The sequence below is a fragment of the Apiospora phragmitis genome, assembly GCF_038363925.1.
Source record: "Apiospora phragmitis strain CBS 135458 chromosome Unknown utg000002l:1.0-5516284.0:1.0-5523493.0, whole genome shotgun sequence".
In the NCBI taxonomy this organism is placed as follows: Eukaryota; Fungi; Ascomycota; class Sordariomycetes; order Amphisphaeriales; family Apiosporaceae; genus Apiospora; species Apiospora phragmitis.
In genome coordinates, this window is record NW_027117400.1 from 2621928 (window position 1) to 2643110 (window position 21183).

Below are 21183 nucleotides of genomic sequence, written 5' to 3' on the forward strand. Positions count from 1 at the left end.
TGCGATGGGCATCTTGTGAACCTTGCCGACTCAGATGTCTTTGTCTTGGAGCAAAGTCCTACTGCCGAGTCTAGATTGACAGGACTACCACATGTGCGCAAACCGCAAACCCATTACTACGCCCAGTTGCCTTGGCTACAACGTTAGCTTCGGGTATAGCGCAGCGTAGATCACAGCCCTGCACGCCTTTAATACATACGGTTAGAATTTGACACAGGAAGCCGGGGAGGCGTGCGGTCCGTTGTCTGGCTGTGCTGCGAGAGTAAGAGCCAAAATCCCGGGCTTCGAACGGTTCAGCCCGAAACCATGACGATCTTTGGGGGGTCTTTCTAGTGCGCACTACAGGTAATGTGGTTTTTTTTCTCTCGCGCAAATAAACCAATAGAGGCAGGAGTTATTACTGTATGCAGAGATGCACCAGACCAACAAGGGCACGCCAGAAGGCAAGCCGACACGACTCGGGTGGGAGAAGGGATGGTGGATACTGGGTGACGCTTGTATCGGCCCTTGTTGAAACGGCCCCTGTTCACAAAGATAGCAACAGGCCGCCAAGTGAGGAGGGAGCTGGGTGAAGCCAGTAAGCTCTTTTCTACGCCGCGCATGTTCCATGGTTGGTTTTGTTATGGGGCCATTTAATATATGGGATGCTGGCACGAGCCTGGCCAAAGATCCGTCAATTCAGGTTACAGAACATCCATTCCCCTGTCCTGCAAGGGTTGACAATGATGTCGTGCCATTAGCTGTGGGTTGAACCTCAAATATACCCCCCACAGTATCTATCTTTAACTTGTCTCTCCCTGCCCTGCCCCGTCCTGCGAAACTCCTTTATCCTTCGTCGTTCATCCGCGAGCTTCGAAGGTTTACCTCGACCATTTCTTGATAACGATTACTTCTCCTTCGGGAGCTCTCAGTCGAACTTCGCGACAGACGTTCTAAATCGACCATCACAATGCGACCGAAGTGCCTTCTTCTGGCTTGTGCGGTCCCAGCGACATATGCTGTGGAATCTGCGCAACTTTCGTTGAGTTACAAAGAAATTGCAACTCCGATATCGTATATCAAACCTGCGAACGCCACCGACAGTAAGCAGCTTCGTGCGGCAAGCCTTGTCGAGAGAACCCATCCATATTAATCCATTTCCTCTACAGACATCATGTCGGCAATGCCTTCAGCCAAGATCAACACAACAAGCACATCCAAACCGATATCTACTGCCGCGGCCGACCTGCCTGTGCCAGCTCTGGACAAGTCCATGTTCAGCTTGATTGTCTTTGGGGTCGCAGGGCTTTGCCTTTTGTAGACCGCCCAGGATGCGAGCCGTAAAACGGCGAATATGCGCACGAGGACGACGCAAGACCACGACAAAGTATGAGATACCCACTTGCATAGGCATGGAGTTTTTTGGGGGGCGGGACTTATTGGGGGAATCTATTCAGAAGGTGTTCATCTAGGAGGGCACCTCAATGTCTCCAATGTTTATTATGGCATTCAGGGCTGGAGTACTAGGGTTTCATTGCTCGACAAGCAGAGACTTCGTCAATGAGATTTTCATTATTCGAAGAACGTCCCACGGAGATCCTGTTGCAATGCTGGAGACGTCTTGCCGCGGACCACGGCCATTCTCAGTGTTTTGCGCTGACTCAGACGCTGCGCCGGACCTAGTCCGGACCTGGAGCCTGTCGTATTCCAGTAGTCGGGAGACTCCGTTACGTGAGCCGCAAACAGTTGTAACGTGAGCCGCAAACAGTTGTAGCGGAAGCCTATTGCCATGCTGTATTTGCTGATGAGGCGTATTGTGTTGAAATCACTCTCGAGCGGCGTAACCTGTCGTGGCGCAGAGCTCTTGAAACCTGTGCGGCTCATTGGCATGTCTCAAATTACTCGGAGTGTAACGAGTACTCCCATATGAGCTCTAGACGTTCGACTGCTTTCTTGCATTGTCGAGTAGCGGGTCTATCATATAATGCCTGCTTGCAGTCGTCCGGTGGGAGTTCAAGCGGCAACGGGGACCTGCTCTACGGGTTGTTCGGGAGCTTGAGCGTCCGAATCCGGCTTGGGTAGGTCATCCTGTGAGTGAAGGATATTGTTAACTCAGGGACATGACAGATAGAACTTATAGTTGAGGAATCCTTCTCAAAACTTACTTTGTCGTAAATAACACGGATCATAAGACTGCAGCTGCCACAGACGGCGATGTCGTTGTATTCGTCCTGCAAATCTTCAAGTGCGATCTGGAAACGATCGCCGCATGGGCACGGATAGTGATATATCTGCTGCGCCTCGTCGAACTCCATGTCTTCTATCTCGACTTCGTCGTAAACGGCGATCTCCTCGTCGGCCGACATGGTTGCAAGTTAATGAGTGTCTTTGGAGAATATTGCTTGTTGGGGTTTGGTCTGTCTGTTGCGTTAAGTGTCGAAAATGCAATGAGTCTTCCGGAATTAATTTTTTTTGGGCTGAGCGAGCCCGCGGCCAGCCGTCAATTAGCATATTAGTAGTCGCCCCTCGCTTGCTGGACAAAGTTTAACAGCCACAAGTTGCCACCCAACCAGGCAAGGTAAGATGTATGGACTCCATACTTGTAACACCAGCCACCTTTTTCTATTTCCATAGCACTGGCAACTGGGCTGTTGGCTGCTGATGGGCAGAAAGCCTGGGGTAAGAGAGAGTTGACAGTCAACACTAGCCCAATCCGGTATAAGCTGGGTAATCTCTTCCCCAGACACGGACGGGCAAGCGCTGGCAATAATCACATGCTGCGGGTTGCGCTGCGTCACCAGGTCCTGCACAGCGCTCAGCCAGTGAAGGGGCCCGGACAGCTAACCGTCTTATTCAATCCGCCGAGGGATCTCACGTTCAATGTCCGTTCCAAGCACGAGGTCCGGAAGACGAATGGCGACAGGCTCCCCACTTACGTGCAATCACGCAGTAATTGCACAGAAATCGCAACCTTCGTTGCCTCTTCTCTTCATCTTCTTCTTGCTTAGCCTAATCGATTGATGCTTGTTTCATTCCAGTGTTGTACCACAGATGTTGTCGTCTACCTTACCTAGTGCTTGAGAACCCACCCCTCCATCTCCATCTCCGTCCATTCCTCGGTTAGGCGTCGTTTGGAATACCATCGCACATCATCGCCCGACAGCGGATTGACTATAACGCGGCCTGCTGTTGCCGACAATGGCGGTGCAGTCGAAACTGGTTCTGCCCGAGCGGTCGATTAAGAGCGTCGTCGCGCAGTTAACCGTCATATACGTCAAGAACCGGACGCGCATATCGCGTGCTGTCTATCTCACCCTCCTCGTCGCCCTCGTCAACCGTGTGCGCCATGCCATCTCCGAGCAGAAGGCCGCTTCGGCTCGCGAGGCCGCCAAGCGTCGGTCGGGCACGACTTCGAGCGAAGGGGCAGATGTGACTGCAAAGAAAAAAGTTGACCTCAACCGCGAGTTCTTCCGCTCCCTTCTCCGCCTAATGAAGATCGTGATTCCCGGCTGGCATAGCAAAGAGACACGATTGCTGCTCAGCCACAGTTTCTTCCTGGTTATACGGACTTTGATCAGTGTGAAAGTCGCAGAGATGGATGGCGCGATCGTGAAAGCGCTCGTCAAAGGCAATGGCCGGGAATTCCTGATGCGTATCATGTGGTGGATGTTGATTGCGATGCCTGCCACATTTACCAACTCGATGCTTTCGTACCACCAGGCCGAGCTGTCACTCAAGTACAGGACGAGGTTGACCCAGCATATCCATGACAAATACCTGTCACAACTAACATTCTACGGCATCTCCGCTCTGGACGACCGGATCAAGAACCCGGATCAGCTGATTGCTGTGGACGTCGCAAAGTTCTCTAACAGCTTAGCAGAGTTGTACAGCAATCTGGCCAAACCTTTACTGGATATGGTAGGCAGAGGCTAGATTCCCCTTTGCGTATATGATCGCTAACATCTACCAGACAATATACACATGGTCATTGTCAAAGAGTGTAGGCGGAGAGGGTGTCGTGTTCATGTCACTGCTCGTACAGCTGTCTGCAAACGTTATGCGCGCCCTCACGCCACCGTTTGGTAAATACGTAGCAGACGAAGCCCGACTAGAAGGAGAGTTCCGATTCCAGCATTCACGGCTTATCGACCACAGCGAGGAAGTTGCACTGTACCATGGACATGAAGCCGAGAAAGACACGCTCGACAAAGGCTACTTCACGCTTATTAAGCATGTGAACTACATCCTGCGTCGGCGATTCTACCATGGGGTGATGGAAGACTTTGTCATCAAATACTTCTGGGGTGCACTAGGACTGCTTCTCTGCAGTGTCCCTGTTTTCTTTAAGCTGCCTGGTCAGCTCGCTGGCGGAGTTGTTAGCATGGGCGACAGGACCGAAACCTTCGTCACCAATCGCCGGATGTTGCTGAGTGCCTCGGACGCATTCGGGCGCATCATGTTTTCCTACCGGGAGATTATGGAACTCGCAGGCTATACGTCACGTGTCGCTTCGCTCCTTGGGGTAATGGATGACCTTCAGGCAGGCCACTTCGAGAAGAAGCTCGTCTCCAGCTCTGGAACTGCAGAGCACGAGGCTGTACTTCAAGGCCGTGGCAAGGTTGTCGAAAGCAAGAACATCCAGTTCATCGACGTTCCTATCATCTCACCGAACGGCGATGTTCTAGTAAAAGCACTCTCGTTCACTCTGCGCCAAGGGGACCATTTGCTCGTTGTTGGCCCGAATGGCTGTGGAAAATCCAGCCTCTTCCGCATTCTCGGCGGTTTGTGGCCGGTATACGGAGGTACTGTACACAAGCCTCCCTTCTCAGACATCTTCTATATCCCACAACGGCCTTACCTCTCCCGCGGAAGCTTGCGGCAACAAATCACCTATCCAGACAGTTTGCGCACGGTGCGTTCTCGCGGTGTGACTGATGCGCAGCTCCTGGACATACTCAAAATCCTCAGCCTTGAACACCTCGTCGACTTGTATCCGGAAGGCTGGGATGCCGAGGCGGAGTGGCGCGATGTGCTGTCTGGTGGTCTGCAGCAGCGTGTCGCGATGGCACGTCTCTTCTACCACAAACCGCGATATGCCATCCTCGATGAGTGTACCAGCAGTGTCACGCTCGAAACAGAGAAGACCATGTACGAGAACGCGAAAGCGCTAGGGATCACCCTTATGACTGTGAGCCATCGACGGAGCCTGTGGAAGTACCACAGCAGGATTTTGCAATTTGATGGACAGGGCAACTACGTGTTCACGAAGCTAGACGCCGACAAGCGGCTGAAGCTAGAGGATGAGAAGGAAGACCTCGATGTTCTACTTCGGCAGGTGCCGGAGATCGAGAGAAGGATTGGGGAGCTGACTGGCTGAGACGGGGGTATACCATTTTCATGTCATCCATATAGGTTGTATTATAGCTGCACACTCGTAGATGCGGCAGTGCTCATTGTTCTTGAAGATAAACCACTGCAATACGATTCGTATTCCTAGGCCATTTCTTTGGTTTAACGTTACTGGTTCAACTGTTGGTGTTATTCGGTGTTATGCCATGATGATCGGCATTTGGATTTGTTTATCTTCACTATCGAAACTGGCTTGCCCAGCACCCAGATCAACCGGCATTTAGGCTGCATGTCAGAACTTTCGTCATTCTTTTCATGGAGATCCTGCTCGGCGCGACTTAGTCGTGCCCTATTATGCGCCTGTTACAAGACGTATCATTACCACACACATTGATCAGCTGCCAGTAGTCTTCTACTTCCATCAGTACCCCGATTTCCCTCATCCGACCAAACTCTGACCTCCCTGAAGCCCATTTCCAGCGGATGAGCCCTTGGACTCTGGGGTCGCGGACTGTCATATAGTGAACACGGGAGCTCCCGATTCTCTGAAAGAAGCGCGAAGGATAGATCAAGCAGCAGCTTCGAAATAGATAACAACACAGATGAGATGCTACGTCATATCGGACGCAAGGTATATTCCGTCCGTTGTTGTTCGGGACGTTTCACATTTCCCACACGTGCGTACGTTCATTACTAACGACCTGGATTAATCAAGGCACATCTATTTTTTTTTTCTTCTTCAGGGGCGAATAAACGAAATGCCTGTTGCCTTCGGGGATGGCTCGCTTCCATCCGCCGGAGAGCTGTTCCACTGTCGGTCACTGGGTTCTTACCAATGACCTTGCGCGGATCCTCTATGGTGTAAACAAGCTGTTCTCATCCCAAGAACAAGTGGGTTTCGCAGATACTGTGACATTAAGATAAACAACGGATGAGGCTCCCGATGCTCTGGTTCGAGAGATGAGCAGCTTGTTAAGGCCGTTCTCATAGGTACGTCGACCACTCTCAGACGTACAAAAAGGGGGCGGTGCCAAGAGTGAAACACCGCTAGTCGGCAATCCTCAGCTCCCATGGTGATGGCGCAACAACACGAATGCCTGTTATTCAGAACGTCGAGTTCCTTGAACCATCACGCACACCCCGTTCCTAAATCAACCATCCAGTTAAATCGCACCGCTTGCACGGGAACGAGGGCCGCCACCTTTGCACGAGGTTTCTGTAAAAGGGGGATAAACCTGCCAAGAAGAGTGTAGCTCTTCTACCTCGTCGCGACGGACCTTGATCGAAAGCCTTAGCTGGACGAAGTCGATGTTTCCATCCGTCGTCATCAAGGAGTTTGGGTTCGTTGGGTGTAGCAAGGGACTAGAGGTACACTTACGAGTATGTGTATATATATATACGTCCACAGGAGCGACTGAAATGGCATCTCTTCCCGAATTCATCAGCAATTTGGTCTTCATACCCCTTTATTGATTCCCGATTCAACTGCCAACAAGTCCCCACACACAGTCTTCCGAGTCACTTGTTCACTGCCACTACTACCATCACAGCAGAGTATTGAAGTAAAGGACACCAAGATGCATTCGTCGACTCTCACTCTTTTGCTAGCCTCCAGCTTGGCCAGTTCAGCCGTAGTCTCCGGCTTTCAACGCCACCCGGACACCCCAACGCTGTCTCTTCGCGCTGCTACAGGTGATACTGCAAGCGGACCGCCGCCGCCACCTCCTTCGGGAAGCCCTCCAGCTCCACCAGCCAAGGGAAAAGACAATGGGTATATTATTGGCTGCATCTCCCTTCCCTCCCTAATCTTCCCTCATGATGTTCGTTTCCTGTCTAACCAATTCTACCTGCATTAGGAATGGCACAGCAGCAGGCGAGCCCCCTGCTAAAGGCAAAGGCACTGGCAAGGCCACCGGCGGCGGCACGCCTCCCGCAGCCCCAGCCCAAGGCAAAGGCCACGGAGGCGATAAGTGCGGTGGAGGGGATGCCGGTAAGGATACGGGCATCGCTCCCTCTGTCAAGGGCGGCGGTAGTGGCAAGTCAACGGGTGTTGGGCCTGCGGGCAAGTCAGGGGGCGACAAGGGGGCAGGCTGTGCCCCTCAAGGCAAGGGCAAGGGCCAGGGCAAGGGCCAGGGCAAGGGCCAGGGCAAGGGCCAGGGCAAGGGCCAGGGCAAGGGCCAGGGCCATGGCGAAGGGGGGCGGCAACGCTGCGAGCAATGGCCCGCAAGGGAAGGCCGGAGGTAAGGGAGCAGAATGTGGCCCTGCTCCGGTCGGTAAAGGTCCCGGGAACAATACAGCCAGCAGCCCTCCTTCTCCATCCGGCAAAGGCACGGGAGACAAGGACACGGACAACTGTGCTCCAGGCAAGAAGTCGGGAGGTAGGTTGCTTCTCCCCGAGTATCTCCAATCGCAGGTCATTGCCCCTATCCTGTCTCTGTGCTCTCGCTGACAGTGTAACCATGAGCAACAGCCGAGCCCAGCGCATCGCCATCGCCGCCACCACCGCCGCCGCCCGCCAAACCCAGCGGAGACTCGGCACCACCGGCCGCCAAGTCAGGCGCCCCAGTACCAGCTGCGAAGCAGACAGGCGGTAAGAGCCTCAGCTCTCGAGGGCTTCGCGCTTTGCGACGAACGCGTCTCTCTGGTGTTCCTCAATGAGTCGCAGTAGAGGGATCACTGCTTCTACCCACACTGCAAGTCTGTTCACCTTGGTCTTTGAGGAGACAGCCCTGGGTGGATTGTATGATAGATACTACTACATAGTTGTGTTTTTCACTCGTTTCAGTGTATAGTAGAATTTACGAGGGTAAAGACCCTGATAGAATTATAGACTTGACACCTTCAGTCGGGTATTTGACCAGTTATATCAAGCAGTAGCCTAGTCGTTGGGCAGACCCCAGTGTCGGCTCTTTTGCTTTGGAGAGGCGCCCCGATTTACCATTTAGACTTTGGTCTTCCCATGAGAGCCAAGAATCGTGACTGATTGATCTCCCTATTATTCACTCACTGGAACTGCATACGTTCCGTGTAGAATGGACCTACTCGTTCTAATGGGACGCCTTGGGATGCAGACTCACGAATCCAAGCATCCCAAGCCAGACATTGTAACAGACGCTCTAGCTCAGTAGAATATCGTCCAAACTTCACTGCCGTTAGAGTTGAAACGTCGACTGGCTGGAGTAAATTCTGCCATTTAAGCTTCACCAGTAACCACATTTTACATATACCATCGGGCCATCTATACTGCTGCCTCGGGCCATGGCCTCATATTACGAGGAAATGCCCCTTCGAGTGAAAAAGTCTGGAGCGGGTCAATGTTTCTTGTTCTACCTAGCATATATAATGGATTTTCTTTTTCTAGAGCACAAGTTCTACTTCTTTTCTCTTAACCCGTCATCCTCCTCTCCTTGAACGCCCTGATTCGCCGGACTTCAGCGACTCGCTCTTCCAGACTCAAGTCCTCTTTTGGCAGTTCTTTCTAAACTTTGCTCTTGGGACGTTAGAATATCAGTCACCATGAACTCTACTGCTGTCGAGTCCCTGTGCTCGTCCACCACACTGGTGGCGAGCCAAAATATTGCTTCTTCCGCCGCTTCTACTACTACTACTACTACTACTACTATTACCACAACATCACCATCACCACCTACCCCAACAATCTCAAGCACCACCACAATCATCACCAACGAGACCTCCTGGCAGAGACGGGACGTCGCCTGCCTCAAAACCCAAGAGGAACTCGAGACCGAGTGCCAAGAGGTCGTCCTCGGCCAAGACCTCTACGGCGGCGCCACGGGCCACCCCTGCATCATCATGGACCTAGCCCCCGACGGGCGCCATGCCCTGGTCACGACCGTCTCGTCATTCCGCTCCGGTCCGCACAACGGCTACCTGCCCCCCTGGAAGCACCACTGGCACCAGGGCAAGGAACCGGACCGGTTCCGCTCCTTTGCCGGCACCGAGCGGTACGGGTACGGCCCAACGGGCCGCGACTTCCTCCACCTCGAGGGCGGCCGCCGGTTTCCCAAGAGCCGGACGGCCTGGATCTACGCCGGCTGGGTGCACCTGGTCCCCGTCCGGGCCCTCCGGCACTTCAACGCCGCCGAGAGGGGCCTCAGGCTCGAGATGCAGAGCTGGATCGACCTTTACGGCCATCAGTGCGCCATGACCCCGATGAACATCGACCTGTTCAATGATGCCAAGCTTACTCCGAGCATCTACCACCCGAAGTCACCTCAAATTCCATTGGCAGGCTCTTCTGCTACTACTACAACTGGCACACCTGAGAGTCATCTGGGTAGCAGTCCTCCTTCTGCATCCGCTTCTCCAAGTAGCCCTCATCATCATCACCACCACCAACAACAACAACAACAACAGTCCCCGCAGCTGGCCAATAACGGTTCTCCTAAGCCTCAGCATATCGTCCCTGCAGCTCCGGTGAGCTACGTTTCATACGGGAACGTTGCTGGCAACTTTACCAACCGACAAATTTATCAGCAGACCTATCGACAGACCTACCAGATGGTAAACATTCCCCAATTACATCAACAACAAATTGCTCCTACCTGGGCTCAGTATCCACAGACCCAACAAGTCTGCAGTCCATACCAGCATCAATACCAACGAGCACCAGCTATACATGCCGGCCAATGCCAGCAGCAGCATCATACTGGCTCGTACATGGCGGGCGCAGGACAATACTACATACACAGTCCTTATCTTGGTTATTAAGCAGCCGATTTTTGCATGGAAACAAAAACCCTACAGCGCTGATTTAGTTTGCCTTTGGGAGTCTCCGCATCATACTTTCGCCCCTCAAGCGTCTTCGAATATATATTGGTTGCCACCATACGCTACAGTTGAGACTCTTGTCTTCTCCCGGGGGCAGGCCATATAGCCTCTATACCATCATTGTTCCACTAGGACATAGAATGGATGGATGGATTCTATATCGCAACAAGGAGCAGCAAGCACCTTGCGTACTTCGAACCCCCGACATAGGCACACTTACACCTACTACTACTACTACTCCTCCTCCTCCTCCTACTACTACTACTACTACTACTACTACTACTACTACTACTACTACTACTACTACTACTACTACTACTACTACTACTACTACTACTACTACTACTACACCTATACGCGTACCTACTACCATCTACACACACCAACGCCCGCGATCTCTGAGCGAAGGAGATATATTTGCTAGCAGCGCACATCTATTTGCTTGTTTTGAAATTATGGGGTGGGTTGGGGTTACTACCGGGATATACCTTTTGAAGTTTTATTTGATAGGTTCTCGATGGAGAATCTTGTTGCTGCCCTTTTGTTGGAGACGTGGAAAGGATGTTGGCCGCTGGTTTGCCGATGGACTTGGGCTCGGCACGGATCATGTAGATTCAAATTATCAGAATCTCATTCCACCAACCATAGTCTTCTTGGAAGCACCTGTTGCGTATTTGTAATTTGTATTATCGCAAGCCCACATCGGACGTCCATTCGCAGGGTCACAGACAAATGCTTCGTGATTCATGAATTTTCTGTTCAATATACATGAGCTAAAGCTACCAAAAGAAGACGCTATGCAGTTTCCCCAATGCTATGCTGTAGCGCCCTTGAAGTGCTTTTGTTATCCCGATTCCATTTGAGCGCCGTCAAAATAGTAAAGTAGAGAAGATAGATAGTAACCCATTTCGCGCCAGACATGCATTCCAAGGTATCATCTAAGTATCATCCAGGTGTCGTGAGATGCGCTAGATAGAAAGAAGGAAAGAAAGAAAGAAAGAAAGAAAGAAAGAAAGAAAGAGAAAAATAACCCGGAAGGAGATAAGTAAGCCGCTCCCTAAGCCCTCCATCCAAAGTCGCCTACAACTTTCGCTTAAACATGTAAGAGCCGTACATGCCGCCAACTTCGGCATTGGCCATGGGTATCTTTCGCATGCCCCAGAACGACGCTCCCAACTTCCAAGATCGCAAGCCCGAATCACGAGGTCCATCTTCGGGCGAATGCCGCCGGACCATCCAGGCTCTGCTTCCAAACTCCGTGACCGTCCAGCCCAGTCGCTGAAGGGCCGGCGACTTCGACAGTCTGCTGTAGAGATTGTCCGTGACCTCGACAACCTCCAGTGGCGCCGAAAACTTCTTCATAATGGAAATGCTGTTGCTGAATAGGGTGCTGAAATCCAGCTCGGTGGCAGAGTAATCGGACAGGTCGATGTACTTCAGTGTGTGGGGCACCCAATCGAGTTGCATCTGCACGTCGTCGTTATCCTCGTCAGGTACGAATAGCCGGTCGATATCGATGAGTCGCAGACCCCGACCCAGCGCAAGCTCTTCTAGGTGCTTGGTCAGCGGTCTCAATAAGTTGATGTGCGAGTCATCCATCTTGCTACCCTTCAGACTCAATGATCGTAAGGTGGGCGGGAGGGTTGGGAGAAGGCGGGTGACATCCTTAACGTCCAGCAGCTGGTGGCTTCGCGCATCGGAGGCGACACTGAGGAAGACCAACGACCCATTGACGGCAGGGTGTGTTGCCAAAAATTCTACCACCACCTCCGCACTCAACAATGCACACTTGGCCAAGTTCAGGTGCGTTATTCTGGCCGAGTGAGGAATGGACATGAGAGCTTCGTCGGTGATGCGGGTGCCCGCAACGTCCAAGTGTGTTAGGCTGCCCAGCGTAGGCATGAGTGTCTCAAACACCGCGGATGGGAGGTTGATGCACTTGTGAAGCGAAAGGCGGGATATCGCCAGGCTGACGGGCCATTCGAACTTCGGGATGGCCGACATCGCGGCCTTGAAGTTGCCGGAAGAACACCCCGTAAAGTCGACGGCCTGCAGGCGGGGGAGGTCGAGGAACAGCTTGCGTAAAACGTTCTCGTCGATCTCATCATCGATATGCTCCTGAGCTAAGAACTCGCGCAGATACGGTGTGAACTCTAGGCACTGCAGCAACGTCTCCGGGGTCAGGTTTCGCGTAGTAGAGCGCTCCGCCGCGGTGGTGAAGAGTGTGGTAGGGTTGAAGTGGCTGAAGTCAAGCCTTCGTACAATAGTACCCAACTCCTGGTTCTGGGAGACATGAGCCAAGAACTTGCGGAAGATCCGCGAGTGGGGGATGGTGATGTTCCTGTACAAAGCATGGAGAGTCGCCGTGTGCAGCGTCTTCGAAGTCAACAACAGTGACATCAAATCCACATTGCGAGCAGAGATGCCGTTTGGAGGCACATCCAGCACGAGCAAGTCAATGATAGGACCTGGAGTTTATCTTAGTTAGGGATACACTTCGATCATGAGGAGGGGTCCAACTTACCGAGCAGTTCCAATGGCAGCCTCTCGATGGGCGCTTGGCCTGCCGTTGGCCGTCCTGGTAGCTTGGCTGGGGTTGGCTTGTTAGACGCGGGGGGAGCCGACCATACAATCCTCAAGGCCTGCAAGTCACCAAAGCTCCGGCTAGCCTGCCTCCCTCTGACATCGATCTGCTTCCATCCTTGGAAGCCGTCAGCGGCCACGGCAGGAAACCAGCAGCCATGTAGCTTGCTTTGGGGCTGGGTCTTGGGCGGTAGGAACTGTCTCGTAGTGGTAGTGGTAGTGGCCATCTCCGGAGGCGGCGACGACAACAACAGCGACGATGATGGTGATGAGGATGGGTGACGATGGTCGTCGTCTTCTACTACGGCGGCCTCGGCGGGCTGAGAGTAGGACGAGACTTTGGTACTGGTGAAGGTTTGGGCAAGATCCGAGTCGTTCTCGCGTACGGAGGAAAAAGAGGAACGACCGCTGCTCTTGTCTGACGAGGACCTTCGCTGGCTTAGGTCGGAGCCTTCCATGGTGTAGAGGACGGGAACAGGTTTAATAGAAGCCTGGGGTCGACAAGGCTCTGGCCGTGCGATGTCCGGAATAGTGGTCGATGTTGGGACCATGGTGGGGACACACAGGCCAGAAGGTAGACGAGACGAGGGTGCGTCTGGTTGGAAGTTGGAATGGAACAGTGCAGCCGGCAGGTTCCCCAACCCTTGCAAGTATTATTTGTTATTTGCGTTCTATTAGTTGTAGACCCAGGTTGTCAGTGTCAGTCCTCCGTCGGGTAGGTGTAACCTGCAGGAGGGAAGGTGGAAGGTGTCTGTCTGGGTTACAAGGCCTTCGTTTGTGTCTCAACCCGCAGCTGGGAACGTTGCGGATCGATCTTTTCTATTAGTCAAGGTGCTAGGCTTTTAGGTAATGTATTGCTGGCGAGATGCGGGGAAATAATCAAACGGGACGGGGCCGTGGATTGATTAATTAGTTCCTAGACAGACACAGCAGAAACGAAAGATCGTGTCTAGTATGTAGTAGTAGAATATGGATGGTTGATGGCGGGTTGTTGTTTTCTGGGTTTGCTTTGCAGAGTCGCTTTTTTCGAGTTACAGGGAGGTTATTAGAGTATGTCAGGTTATGTTATGTGGATATCGGCTCGGTTGGACGCTGTATGTATGTGTCACAGCCAACGGGCTGAGCTGGTTGTACCTGACTTATACGATCATATAGCAGCAGTACCTTACCCTACTTTTATTAATGAAAAGGCTACTGAAGGCACCGGACCAGCCAAACAAAGATATATTCTCAAAGTACGCTGCGCCCGCCCCCAGGTTGCAGCAGCAGGAGAAAGCAAACCCGGGTTTCCATTAACAACGGATTGGGTAATGGAAACTAAGGAGTCATTCACCTTTTGTCTGGTCACCTGAGCAGCAGGTCCGAAATAAGGCCAACTGCCAGAGGGGGTGCCGTGGCAAGAAAAGAGCAAGCGGAAGAATAAAAAAAAAAAAGGAGCGAAGGCCAAGCTACGACGACTTTGCATTATTTCTATTGGGTCAATCTTAAGTAATAAGAACCCCTACGGCATACAGGGGTGACTATTACGCAACGGCAACAAGAGCCAAAGCAGCCTATAACAACGCTTCTAGCCTTCGGCGGCACTGCAGCTAACCTTACCTCCGGGTACCACACGCGCGCTGCCTGCGCAACCGAAACCCCAATTGATTCGTTTTGGCCTCTGTCTCAGTCGGGAAATCCGGGGTAGAAAGCCTAATGCTAATGCGCGGCGGCTCTCTAGATGCTCCCTAAATGTATGCATGTAGTAGTAGGAGATATGTGTCCGTACCCTATTGTCCATTACCTAACTTCATGCTCCTTGACCTCATTCACTGTATTACATAAACTAGAGCAATTATAGCGTCATTGGACATCATTATTGTCTGACCTCCAACCTCTCAGATCTCGACAACCAACGCCGTGACAAAGAGCAAACAATATCCGACTGAAAATAGAGTAACGCAACCAACATTATACAAGAACCGCGCATCAGATTGGCCAATCTGCCCATAGCCGACGTGACGAGGCATCATTTCCCGTTGGGCACACCAGACTTGACTTGCCTCCATAGCTGCGATGTCGCATTGTACAGCTGCTCGTCCCAGTGCCCAGTGCCCGCCAAGTGGTGCGTGCCTAGGGCCGCGACAAGCTTTCGTCCCTAAACAACACATCAGACCGTGTCAATCATCAGCTGATGGGATGGCGAGGCATGGATCGTGTAGGAGCTGAGCCAAAGGAGAAGGAGAGTGACAGTGACTGACAGATCTGACTCTTCGACCAACAAGCCAACCCCGTCACACCGTCACCCTGTTATTCCCATGGTTCTCATCTACTCTCTCTCTCTGTGACCAGGACCTGCCCAGGACCCAACAACTGACAAACCCCGCCTTGGCATAGTCCAGAAAGCAGTGAGACATGACAGGCCGTAACCTAGAAAGAAAGGGAACAAAAAAGGGGGACTTGTAGCCGTTGCCAACCGCACCATACGTACGAACCACCGCCGGCGGTGGGCAGAGCCAGTCCAGCTCATCCACCTGAAGATTCACGTGGGCAATTTTTTGGCGCTGGCCAAATTGTCTACATATTTTACTCGTACCATGTGACCCCCCGGAGCCCCTCCCCCACAACCAGGGGACCTGATAGGTCCAAAAAATACCCAGTTACTGAAAGGGGTAATAAGTGCAAAAGAAATACATGTCACTACAGACGTAGTGAGGATCGTTTGTAGCCGCTGCCGCCCCCCTTACCTGCAAACCGATCTGTGTGTTTACTGATACAGACGGGGGCGCCGCGCCAGCATTTCTTGGAAGTCGCACCATCCCCTGCGGCGGCTTTCGATCCGTTGTCAATTGACATGGGTGTGCGCAACCAGTCCATGCGATTCATCTGGACCCCGTTCGTCTGCGTAAACGAAAAGCGAAAAGTTCCTACTACTGCTGCTCTCCAGTCCAGCCGGGTTTGGTGTAGGCAGGCGCCGCAGTCATCAGGCGTGCATGACAGGATGCGAACTTTAGCCAATCGTCGGATCCTGTACTGTCCGACCGATACAAAGCAACAGCTAAGCTGGGCACACTATCCATGCATCGAGCTACCGGTTACACAGGAGGCATCGAAAGTATGTAATAGAAATTGGGCCATTTCCTCGGGAAGAACTACTCCCAGTTCTGCACCCTTGGGTCGTTTAATCGCGCCATTCCAGACAGCAGCGGACACAATCAGACCCGACATCGAACATCTGCATCAGGTTCCGATGCCTCAAAGCGTCCTTTTCGTCAGCTTACCGTATCCACGTAGAAGAACGTTTCTAGCTGACTTGTATATGTCCATTCGAACAATGTGTGTGTATACATGCAGCCCCCTTGAAGAGGCTTCTATCCGACAAGCATATGGCAGCAGCATGCTGGAACACCCAGTCCAGTGCCGCACGCCGTCCCCCAATTTATAATTCCATTTCATATCCTCATTACGCCTCGTCCGAGTGCTGTTACTGTTATAAAAAGGTCCCCGGGATATCAACATTATGATTTATCCAGACGACGCAGGTCTTCGATCCGCCCGACGCCAAAATCGACCCCAAATAGGCATCCAGTGCCACGAATGGCCAGAATAAGTACTTTAACAATGCGAAACGCTTGCGCCATGGATCAGGTATTCCCTTCAGAATACTGTCGTCGCCAACGCTTGAACTCCTTCAAATGTGACTGTGATCGCTCGATGTTATACGGAAAAGCAACTAGATGCGCTGTGACCCAAGCGCTCACCTGCCATTCACCTTCTTTCCATTCTTCATGCGATTCTTACAGTTGTCGCAATACCATTTAGCTGCAGGCAAATGTTAGCGCCCGGCATACTCGACTCACGGGGAGCGACTGTGGACTTACTACTAGAACTTGGTGCCGACTTCAAACCAACACATCCAAGATGGAACCACTCCTTTTCGCAGTCATCGGCATCGCACGCCACCATCTCCCCGTAGGAAACGCCGTTGCAGTAACAGTAGCGTGGCTCGTTGGCATCAATCTCGCCATCCTCATCGCCATGTGCGCTGCTGTGGGCATCTTCGTCCACGGCCTGAGCCGCCAGTGCAGCTTGAACAGAGGCTCCTTTCTTGTGACTCCGCTTGGGCTTGTCAGTATGCGCATTCCGCACCGACCGTGATCTGGTCTGGTCAGGGAAGTTCCCTAGGGCAGGCGTCGATGGTTTGCTGGCTCGACCACTTTTGGTCGTAACAACTGTGGTAACGGTCTGCTGGGGGGTTGGTGTACTGTCTGCCTTGGGTTCAGCATCGTCCTTGGCCACAGAGCTCTTCCTGCTCCCGCCCAGAGCAATGTTTGTAGTGAGGCTCGGCTGTGGTGTATCCTCTTTGGGGTTTTCGGTTTTGACAGGCACAGGGGTCTCTTTCGGGGGCTTGACCTCTGCTAGGGGCCGCGACCCGTTCTGCGCGGGGGTTGCATCGGGAGCAGGTGGTGCAGTGTTATTAGGCCTGTTCGAAGCTGATGAAGACGGCCGGAGTTTCACATTGTCAACATTCGATACAGTCGAATTCTGTCGCGCCCTTGAAGCGATCGGGCGAGGCGCAGCAGCAGGCGGCGCGGGCGAGCTTCGGGCGACGCTCTTTGGGTCGGTGAAGTTGAGCATAATTGGGGAAGTGGCTGCGAGGGAAGGCGAGAGGGTGGAGGGTAGGCCGTTTTTGCTACACCGAGTCAGACATACAATACTACGTTTTCGGGAAATCGCCAACACGTACCTTTTCTTTGATTGGCCATTGACAGTAGGCAGAGCTTTACGTTTTTTAGAGGCTGGAGCCGATCCCGCTTCTGGAGTTGGTGTTGCCCTGGGGCTAGATGTCTTCGCCTTCGGGGCATTGTTGCCGAAGACGCCGCTCAATGCCCGCTCCATAGGCTGCCCTCCATTCGCTGTCTTGTCTTTATTGTTGTCGACCTTGCGTTTCTTCGGCGCGGGGTTGCCGTTCACGGGAGGACCATTGGTGATTCCTAAGCCAACGGGGGTGTTCGTGTCTGCTGCCGCCTTACGTGACTTGCTGCTATATGCGGCCCTTTTGCTCGGCTCGTGTTTCTGTTTCGTAGCATCGTGATCGGCATCCGCATCGGATGCGTGCTGCTGCGTTTTCTGACCCTTTCTCGCAGCAACAGCTTGTTTTCTGGCGTCGCTTCTAGCAGCCGCCTCTTCAGCGAGAGCCTGGGCGGCAGCAGTGATGGCCTGGGCACCGTCACGGCGCGATCGCTCGGCGGCGTTTGCTTTGTTGACCCTGTTCTCGGGATAGGCCCAGTGCGTAGCGCTGCCATATTTGGCTTCCTCGCTGAATTCATTCTCGAGGTGTGGCCAGACGTCGTCGGCGCGACTTAATTGCTTGGACAGCGCTTCGTTGGCGGTCGATATGACGTGGTTTTTCTCCTCTAGCGATACTAGCATTTCTTGGATCTTCAGAGCAGTATGACGAAACAGCTGACGTCGGGGGAGATTGGCTGGTTCGTACAGCGAAGCGTTGTAGCTCTCGTCGACCGAGGGTGCTGGCGGCAAACTCCCGTTTGTGCCGAAACCGGTCGAGCTATTCTGAGCGCTCATGGGCGCGGAGCCGGGCGCGACGCTGCTCGCATTGTCGGTGGTCGGTCGAGGCTCGGGAGGGTTTGATTTGAGGGCAACGTCGACGAGCTGGAAGAGGGTGTCCTCTGGAGCAAAGATCTTGGCGTCGACCTCCTTCAATAGGGTAAAATGGCGAACAAGATCTTTAGGAAGAGATGTAATGGCATCGGTGAAGTGTGTAATGGCAGGGAAAATGTCGATGGGTTGGTCGTGGCCATGCGCCTCACGGCCAGCTAAGGAGGACGCAGCACCGAGCGCAGATGCTGATGATCTCTGGGGATTGGTGCGGGCCTGACGAGCTGGCTGAGCTCGACGACTCGAAGAAGGGGTGCTAGAGCTAGGCCCTGCCTCGGATTGGGGAGGCTTTGCGGCTCTCATGTTGGCCTGAATTGGGAGAAGGTGGTGGGAAGTTGGAGTGTTTTTTATGAGTCGTGAACGAGGAAAGTCGTGTCTCGATCGTGCTGGGGAGGGACGCCGCAAGAGATGAAAAGTTGGATCTCTCCAGCGCCGCGAAAAAAAAACAAGCCGGGGACCTCGAAGTCTGGAATACACGAAGAGAGACTATGTCATATTGCAATAGAAAGTATGAGAACCTATGCGCAGAAACACATGATCGAGCGATGCTACTGGGAACGTAGAGAGGGGATGCGCAAAGAGCGATCCAAGTGACCAGCTGCGAAAGACCTTGGGTTCGACTGCAACTGCTCTGGAGAATGGTGGTGGATGGGATGGACATGGACTGGGACATTGATTTGATGCACAGCGCTGTTCCGGGCACACAGCACAACACGCTGCACCACTAAAAGCACGGCGACTTATGGGCTGTTGCCAGTCCCGGACTAGCTACCTCACCTTTCTCGCGCGCAGTGCCAATGCGAACCGCGAATGGGGGGGGGTTCAAGTTTATCCGAGCTGATAAGATAAGATCACTCGGTATGATCTCATCCTGTTTTTTTAAGCACGCTGCACATCTTCGCTAGAAAGGGGTCGGTCATGATGATTGACCACTCAAGGCTTAAGCCTCCAGGTCAGCTGGGCGAGTCGATCCACGGCATAAGGCTAACTATACCACGCCGTACTTATTAAACTATAAATAAACAAATGCTATACTCGACCTTATAGTATGTAATAAGTGTGCAAATATAGTTCGTCCCTTTGGATATTGTAAGGCATATCTACATGTGCATAGTAGCGAGTGGATTTGTGCTTTCGCATCACGACTTGTTCAAGGACATAATAATGCACGGGACACATCTATGGTATTCACTCGTTTTTATGTGCTCGAAGTATATACTTTTTAGGTCCCCTATGATCCACATAGGCCTGGCGTATTGGCAGCTTGTAGGTTGCAGCTGCTACAACATTAATAAGACTTCCTGAACAGATGCAACTCCTGGGGGTGCTCATTCTATAAGCGCTAAGGCGCACCGCACCATCAAATGCAGCAAGAAACCCGTCCAACTGCCGACGGGAACAAGCAAAAGTCTGCGCTGATGCTCTCGACTCGAACAAAATCTCGCTACTGATAACCATGCTTCCTCTTTACTCCGTCTTAAGCCGCTTGCCTGAACTGCCTTCCCGTTCCTTCTTCTGCCGCCACTGCCACTCAAGGAGCACTGGGATGAATTGCCACAGGTCCATCTCGGGCCAGAAACACTTCAGAAAGAAGATGTGTGTATCTTCGTGACACTGCCACAGCATGAAGTCACTCAGTCGCATCACGTTACTAGTCCGGATGAAGATGTCGAGTGGAGGGCAGTCGGCCGTATACATGTGGCTGTTGATAGAATCCACGGTGATCGACTCCGCATCCTTGAACGGTATCGCCTTCTCCTTCCCCTTTGCTTCCGTCCGGGGCGAACCCGGGTTAAGCGTCGTTGTGGACGACACTGAATCGTCCACATCTGATTTCGCAGCCGGGTCCGGTGAGACCTCTCGGAGCGATGTGGATGAATCCTTCCTCTTCGGTTGCTTAGATCTGATCGTCTCGGTAATCCTTGCTTGCGAGAAAGGCGTGGCTGGAGGCTCGGACGGCATCGAGAACTCGTCCACCGTGGCTTTGATGGCTGCTGTCATTTCTGCTCTCGAGGCATATGGGAAGCAAATGTTGAGTACCGCGCTAAAAGAAACGCCGTTAGCCCAGTTCCATGATGTTCCAACGGTGGCAGACCACGTACTCGGTATTGTGTTTAGTCATCTCAATGGCCCTGTCGACAAAGGGCAAAACGTCATCAGGGATCAGGTCACGCTCTCCTAGCACACGAATCCCGGCGCCGTATCGATCGAGGAGCTCTCCGTGCTGGCACAGCTGTTCGAGCTTGAGCTTGGCCATCTTCATCAGCCCGCTAACTTCAGATTTCGGTCGGTTGAAGTTCTCGATACTGAATGCGTAAACGGTGACGACTTTGACTCCGCATTTGTAGCATACTTCCAGTACCTGCGGGAGGGAGAGAGTAGGCTGTCAGTACCAAAACCTCGAACTCTGGGCTGCCGGCGCATCTACCTTGGCAAGGGCCTCGAAGCCCATATTGTGACCTTCTATCGTCTCGATATGGTTATTCTTAGCGAAGCGGCGATTGCCATCCATCTCGAAGGCGACATGTTGCGGGATAGGGCCCTGGCGCAAGGTGCCAATCAGCATTTCGCGGGCCTGCCTAAGAGCCCATGACACGGGTGGCAGTGTAGCGATCCATCTCGGGACGTTCGCATCCGCTTTAATAGACATGGTACCGGGTGTGAAGCGCAGAGCAGGAAAGAATAAGCTGTCGTGCGGAAGTTGAATGAACTGGGTACCTCGTTGTGCTGCAGTTGGCCGTCGCGATACTCGGAATACTGGCTCTCTGTGACAAAAGAAAGAACGGGTACGAATGCCAGAAGTGGGCTGAGGCGATGACT

General features: G+C 52.7%; 8 protein-coding genes across 8 annotated transcripts; 3 read left to right on the top strand and 5 right to left on the bottom strand.

The window, feature by feature from the left end:
• Nucleotides 1–1551: 1551 nt before the first annotated feature.
• Nucleotides 1552–1869, bottom strand: PG994_001641 (uncharacterized protein; the record flags this gene model as incomplete). Its single annotated transcript, XM_066853050.1, has 1 exon — nt 1552–1869. One exon carries the CDS (start codon nt 1867–1869, stop codon nt 1552–1554), a length of 318 nt encoding a protein of 105 aa, XP_066721191.1.
• Nucleotides 1870–1992: 123 nt separating this feature from the next.
• On the bottom strand, nt 1993–2345 carry PG994_001642 (diphthamide biosynthesis protein 3; the record flags this gene model as incomplete). The annotated part of the gene is made up of 2 exons (XM_066853051.1): nt 1993–2067; nt 2145–2345. 2 exons carry the CDS (start codon nt 2343–2345, stop codon nt 1993–1995), a joined length of 276 nt encoding a protein of 91 aa, XP_066721192.1.
• An 832-nt stretch (nt 2346–3177) lies between these two features.
• PG994_001643 (ATP-binding protein cassette subfamily D (ALD) member 2) lies at nt 3178–5359 on the top strand (the record flags this gene model as incomplete). Its single annotated transcript, XM_066853052.1, has 2 exons — nt 3178–3900; nt 3953–5359. 2 exons carry the CDS (start codon nt 3178–3180, stop codon nt 5357–5359), a joined length of 2130 nt encoding a protein of 709 aa, XP_066721193.1.
• Nucleotides 5360–7149: 1790 nt separating this feature from the next.
• On the top strand, nt 7150–7925 carry PG994_001644 (uncharacterized protein; the record flags this gene model as incomplete). The annotated part of the gene is made up of 2 exons (XM_066853053.1): nt 7150–7571; nt 7796–7925. The coding sequence occupies 2 exons, from the start codon at nt 7150–7152 to the stop codon at nt 7923–7925; spliced, it is 552 nt and encodes a 183-aa protein (XP_066721194.1).
• A 922-nt stretch (nt 7926–8847) lies between these two features.
• PG994_001645 (uncharacterized protein) lies at nt 8848–10062 on the top strand (the record flags this gene model as incomplete). The annotated part of the gene is made up of 1 exon (XM_066853054.1): nt 8848–10062. The coding sequence occupies one exon, from the start codon at nt 8848–8850 to the stop codon at nt 10060–10062; it is 1215 nt and encodes a 404-aa protein (XP_066721195.1).
• A 1140-nt stretch (nt 10063–11202) lies between these two features.
• PG994_001646 (F-box protein) lies at nt 11203–13256 on the bottom strand (the record flags this gene model as incomplete). The annotated part of the gene is made up of 2 exons (XM_066853055.1): nt 11203–12590; nt 12647–13256. The coding sequence occupies 2 exons, from the start codon at nt 13254–13256 to the stop codon at nt 11203–11205; spliced, it is 1998 nt and encodes a 665-aa protein (XP_066721196.1).
• Nucleotides 13257–16441: 3185 nt separating this feature from the next.
• On the bottom strand, nt 16442–18666 carry PG994_001647 (PHD-finger domain-containing protein; the record flags this gene model as incomplete). The annotated part of the gene is made up of 3 exons (XM_066853056.1): nt 16442–16506; nt 16566–17377; nt 17432–18666. 3 exons carry the CDS (start codon nt 18664–18666, stop codon nt 16442–16444), a joined length of 2112 nt encoding a protein of 703 aa, XP_066721197.1.
• A 1164-nt stretch (nt 18667–19830) lies between these two features.
• On the bottom strand, nt 19831–21020 carry PG994_001648 (di-trans-poly-cis-decaprenylcistransferase; the record flags this gene model as incomplete). The annotated part of the gene is made up of 3 exons (XM_066853057.1): nt 20792–21020; nt 20466–20725; nt 19831–20407 (listed from the first exon to the last, which is right to left on the bottom strand). The coding sequence occupies exons 1-3, from the start codon at nt 21011–21013 to the stop codon at nt 19831–19833; spliced, it is 1059 nt and encodes a 352-aa protein (XP_066721198.1). The 5' UTR covers nt 21014–21020.
• Nucleotides 21021–21183: the final 163 nt, after the last annotated feature.